The 4,081-nt window shown below is 40.9% G+C and overlaps 2 protein-coding genes across 2 annotated transcripts in view; one reads left to right on the forward strand and one right to left on the reverse strand.

Moving 5' to 3' along the window:
• Window positions 1–1,575, reverse strand: part of cbln2b (cerebellin 2b precursor) — a 2,881-nt gene extending 1,306 nt beyond the window's left edge. The window contains exons 1-2 of the mRNA XM_014002362.1: window positions 1,458–1,575; window positions 559–1,107 (exon numbers count right to left, since the gene is read on the reverse strand). Of these exons, the coding sequence (XP_013857816.1) occupies window positions 559–864 (306 nt within the window). The 5' untranslated portion in view covers window positions 865–1,107; window positions 1,458–1,575. The remainder of the gene's footprint in view (window positions 1–558; window positions 1,108–1,457) is intronic.
• The window catches only part of fbxo15 (F-box protein 15), a 134,041-nt gene that overhangs the window by 121,618 nt on the left and 8,342 nt on the right, over window positions 1–4,081 (forward strand). The gene's annotated exons all lie outside the window — the stretch shown is intronic.

The following is a 4,081-nucleotide window of genomic DNA, read 5'->3' on the forward strand; positions in this document are numbered from 1 at the left end:
TTCCCCCTTTTCACACCCCTCCCACCATCTGTATGTTTTGTTCACCCTCACATCTGTTTTGTAATCATATATGTGTGTGTCCTTTATGAATCGTGTGTGCGGAGAGGCATGTCTGAAAGCAGCGCCAAGCTGCGCTCCAGTCGCATTTTGGGAGGGTTCCCAGACTGATGCACAGAACAGGCCGCTGTCCAAAGACCTCAGCCGTGGAGACTTATTGGAACATGCTCTCAAAGCTGCGCAGCTGAAACGTAAAAGTGGCCGCTTATGTGATAAATGATTCTGCATGAATGATCACTTTTTTTTTTTTTTTTTTTTTTGGCAGCGCGTCGCTCAGATTACTCCAATTACGCACAGTATTAGCTGATCCCTTTTCAAAAGAGAGAGCGGGGAAACAAAAGCCAGCTCCAGTGTTCTGGAGTTTAGGGATACTTGGAGCTCAGAACAAAGAGGTGTAAGAAAATCATGCCAAACAAGTTCTGTACCCGCATAGTTTGTACCAGTGGAGCGTGCAAAGCCGCGCCAACACAGAACCAGATCCTGTCAGGGGACTGAGTTTATGTTGAGTAGAAATCTTACCTGGTCAAAATAGATGGTCATGGACGTGTTGCTCATCTCTGACGGCTCGTGATTGGTTCCACGCACAGCGGAAAAAGCCACCTTTGCCCCGGCGGAACGCACCGATATGCCAAGCGAGGAGGTCACCGCTCCATCCGATGAAGGATTCGAGTCGCACACCACGAGACACTTCCCTTCCAGCACGATGGGCTCCGTGTCGTTCTGACCGAGGCACAGAACCACGCCGCATCCCAGGAGGATGGCTAGTGCCAGGATGGCACGGGGTTCCGGGCAGCGCGCTGGCATCATGGTTGGATCACTGATCCCGTGTACAAGGATACAACCCGGCAGCCCCTTGGAGGTTTGTCGATCACCTGGTCCAGACTTGGTCCCCCTTTTTTCGCTCTTCCCCCTCTCTCTTTTCTCTTTTCTGTGATGCTCCCTCACTTTCTCAAACAGGCACGCTCAGACTCTTTCCAGCTGAGACTCTCCTCCCTCCTGTGCGTCTTAGTTGGTTTTTAGAAAGTGTTCAGACATCTGTTTTTGTATGTCCTGGTGATGTGAGAGAAAATGTTGGAATATAAGACAAGGGAATGAGGGGAACTTTGCCTATTTTCGTCACTAAACTTGAGACATTTGTTGTGCGTAAAATGCCCATCGTGCGTAAAATAAACAGCGGCTGTCAGAAACATTTTGAATGGGCATGAAGTGATAACATTTTCATAACCATCTTGCATTCGCTAATCCAACCTTTTGTTATGACTGTGAAACACTTCAAACAAAATTAAAATAACCATTAGTAAGCCGCTGCAATACGCGCACCTTGTTTAGAAAAAAAGTAAAGCAAAGACTTTTACGCATTCTATTTTCTTATGAAAAAGATCTTATAAGATTAGACTCACCTRGGCTCTCCATCCCGCCTGTGTGTTCGCTGTCTCTCCCAGACTGAACTGCGCGCTCAGACTGTTGCCACAGAAAACCACGAGTCTCTGGGCTTCCTTTCCAGGGACAACTCACGCCCATTCTTTGTGTGTAGCCGCAGCAATACCAACACCCCCCTCCGCCCCCACCAACCGCCGACTCCTGAGAAGTACCCTGCAATTAAGGGCACATGCGTGGACTAATAGGTTTGTTTACGCATTAATCTGCTCAATGCTGTGAACTCGGGAGCCTCTGAGGACGCCAAAGGATGATTTTCTTTTAGTGTATGTTATTGATACTGCTGTGATTTTCACATGTTCGACCCTGATTAATCTGAAACGAAGGGGTCTGCAGTGGATAACCCTGCTGGTGCACGGTTCATTCACCATGCATGAATATGGTATTAATTTGAGACTTGAAACGAGCAGTCCTTGTATAGTATAACAAAGATACTTGCGCGCCATCCAGTGGTGACTTTTAACTTTGCAAAAAATGTTTTTATTTCTGAGATTAGCATGGGGGGGGGATGATAGATAATTTTAAAAATCGGTTAGGAACTTTGCTTGCGCATTTAATTATAATTATGCTGAGTGATGTAAAGCAACATAACGTGTTTTAAGATCCACACTGATTAACTACGACCTGATAGGAGAAAGGAAGACACACGTCATAGAGAATGAAGTGCAACACTTAGATGAACCTTTAACCTTTTCCTTTCAAGTCCTGACATGTCACCTTTCTTTGAAGAGCTGTGTTCGGTGTCCCCATCATTGCTCCAAGCTGCTGAATATTATGAGAGCGGGCTTCAGAAGAAGTGGACCTTTACTTTAGACCTTTAATGAGCTGTCATTTTTTTTACTTAAAGTTATGCAAACTGGCCACATTATGCATGCTGTTCACATTTACACAGAATGTACAGACTCTATTCAGCCAGAGCTAAAAGAAAATACTGGGAGGAAAACACTAACTATTCAAAATAATGTGATTTGAGCAAATATGTTGTGTATTATAGCTGTTAAGATCAGTCTCAAAGCATAAATCATACTTCTTTATTATCTGGAAAACCTCTGAAAAGTGTAATCTCTTTCAAATGTTTCATCTTCCACMATGAAAGAAGGACTTTATCCTTGTGGTTAAGGCTTCTTTTCTTTAGTCCCGTTTGACAAACGCAGCACTGTCAGAGCTTTACTGACAAATCATGCGTAAGGGTGACATCAGGTATCCAAGAGCCACAAATGTCCTGGGGCTTTCAGAAGGACACACAGCTACAAAAAAACATCAAATGTCAAATACAGGAAACATGCTAAGAAAAGGGATGTGTCCTACATAACATTATCATACCAGAGGCTGTTGCTGCCTTGAGAGGGACTTCACTTCCATCAGGCAAGCTGATCGGTCAGACTGACAACAGCATTTTGGTGATTTTCCCTGACAGCTAACAGAGCCTTCTGTTTTTTTACGCTCTCTCGACAATCTGAAGTCATTTATGTGCCTTAAAATTAACCATCTGCTTTAGATTTATTTAAAAAAAATTATTTTTTCTACAAATTAAACATTATTTATATCAACACAAGCCTGTTTTTGACTCAGACTTGTTTTAGCTTATTGCAGGATCATTAATTTTTTGTTATTTTTATTATGCACCCTCATTCCTGTTCATAAGTTTAATATTTTGCACGTAAAAAATCCACTTTGCATGCTCAAACAACCATTTTATTACTCACTTTGTACATGTTTGCCAGTCCATCTGTCTCTAGTCCATCTGTTTATGAGCAGCTATAAATGATACGTTATGCCCACTTTTGAAATGAGGTCAGATTCTCAAGTTTTGTACTTTTTATGTGTGAAACCTGAGTGTAAGTACAGACAGCAAGAGTAAGGGAAATTGTGTGATGCTTTGTGTTCTGCATCATGACACCACAACAGCAGGTGTAAAGAAACAAATGTGTTTTTGGGTGAAAACATTGATGAAGAGGTCTATAGTTCACTCAGAGAAAAGTCACTGCAGCCATATAGTGCTTTCAAAACTCAAAGTAACTAAATTGTGTGCTGTGATGATTGGTTTGTGATGAAATTCCAAAATAAACTGCAACACCAGTTTTTAGTCTTTGAGTAAGAATTAATAAATTTTATTGTTAGGGTGCTGATGATGTTGGGTTTTAAATATAGCTACCATGTTCCACAAAGATCAAAGGATTCGGCTTGGTTTTCTTTGCCTTCATTGTTCATTTTCTAATTAAACAACTTTATGTTTGCAGTTTTCTGTCTTGATATTTGACACCTTTCTTTGCTCTTCTGGTGGATTTTCCTCTTCCCCTTTTTGATTAACATTTTCATCTTTGTTTATATTTGTTTAAGAAATGCAAACTGTGGTATATTCATATTGTTTTATTTTTTAAGACCCAACAATTCAAATAAAAAAGCTTTAATTCATTTTGTATCTTTAGATTAATTAGTTGAGCAAACATATTAGAGATATATTCACTTTTATTGTCATTGTACAAGCAGCACAACAAAATTTACAGATAAGCAGCTCTCAAAAGCACAGCAATTAAGTAACCACACTAAATATATACAAAGAAATAAGAGAAGTAAAGTTTAAATG

This window comes from Austrofundulus limnaeus, unplaced genomic scaffold (genome assembly GCF_001266775.1).
Source record: "Austrofundulus limnaeus strain Quisiro unplaced genomic scaffold, Austrofundulus_limnaeus-1.0 Scaffold12, whole genome shotgun sequence".
Classification (NCBI taxonomy): domain Eukaryota; kingdom Metazoa; phylum Chordata; class Actinopteri; order Cyprinodontiformes; family Rivulidae; genus Austrofundulus; species Austrofundulus limnaeus.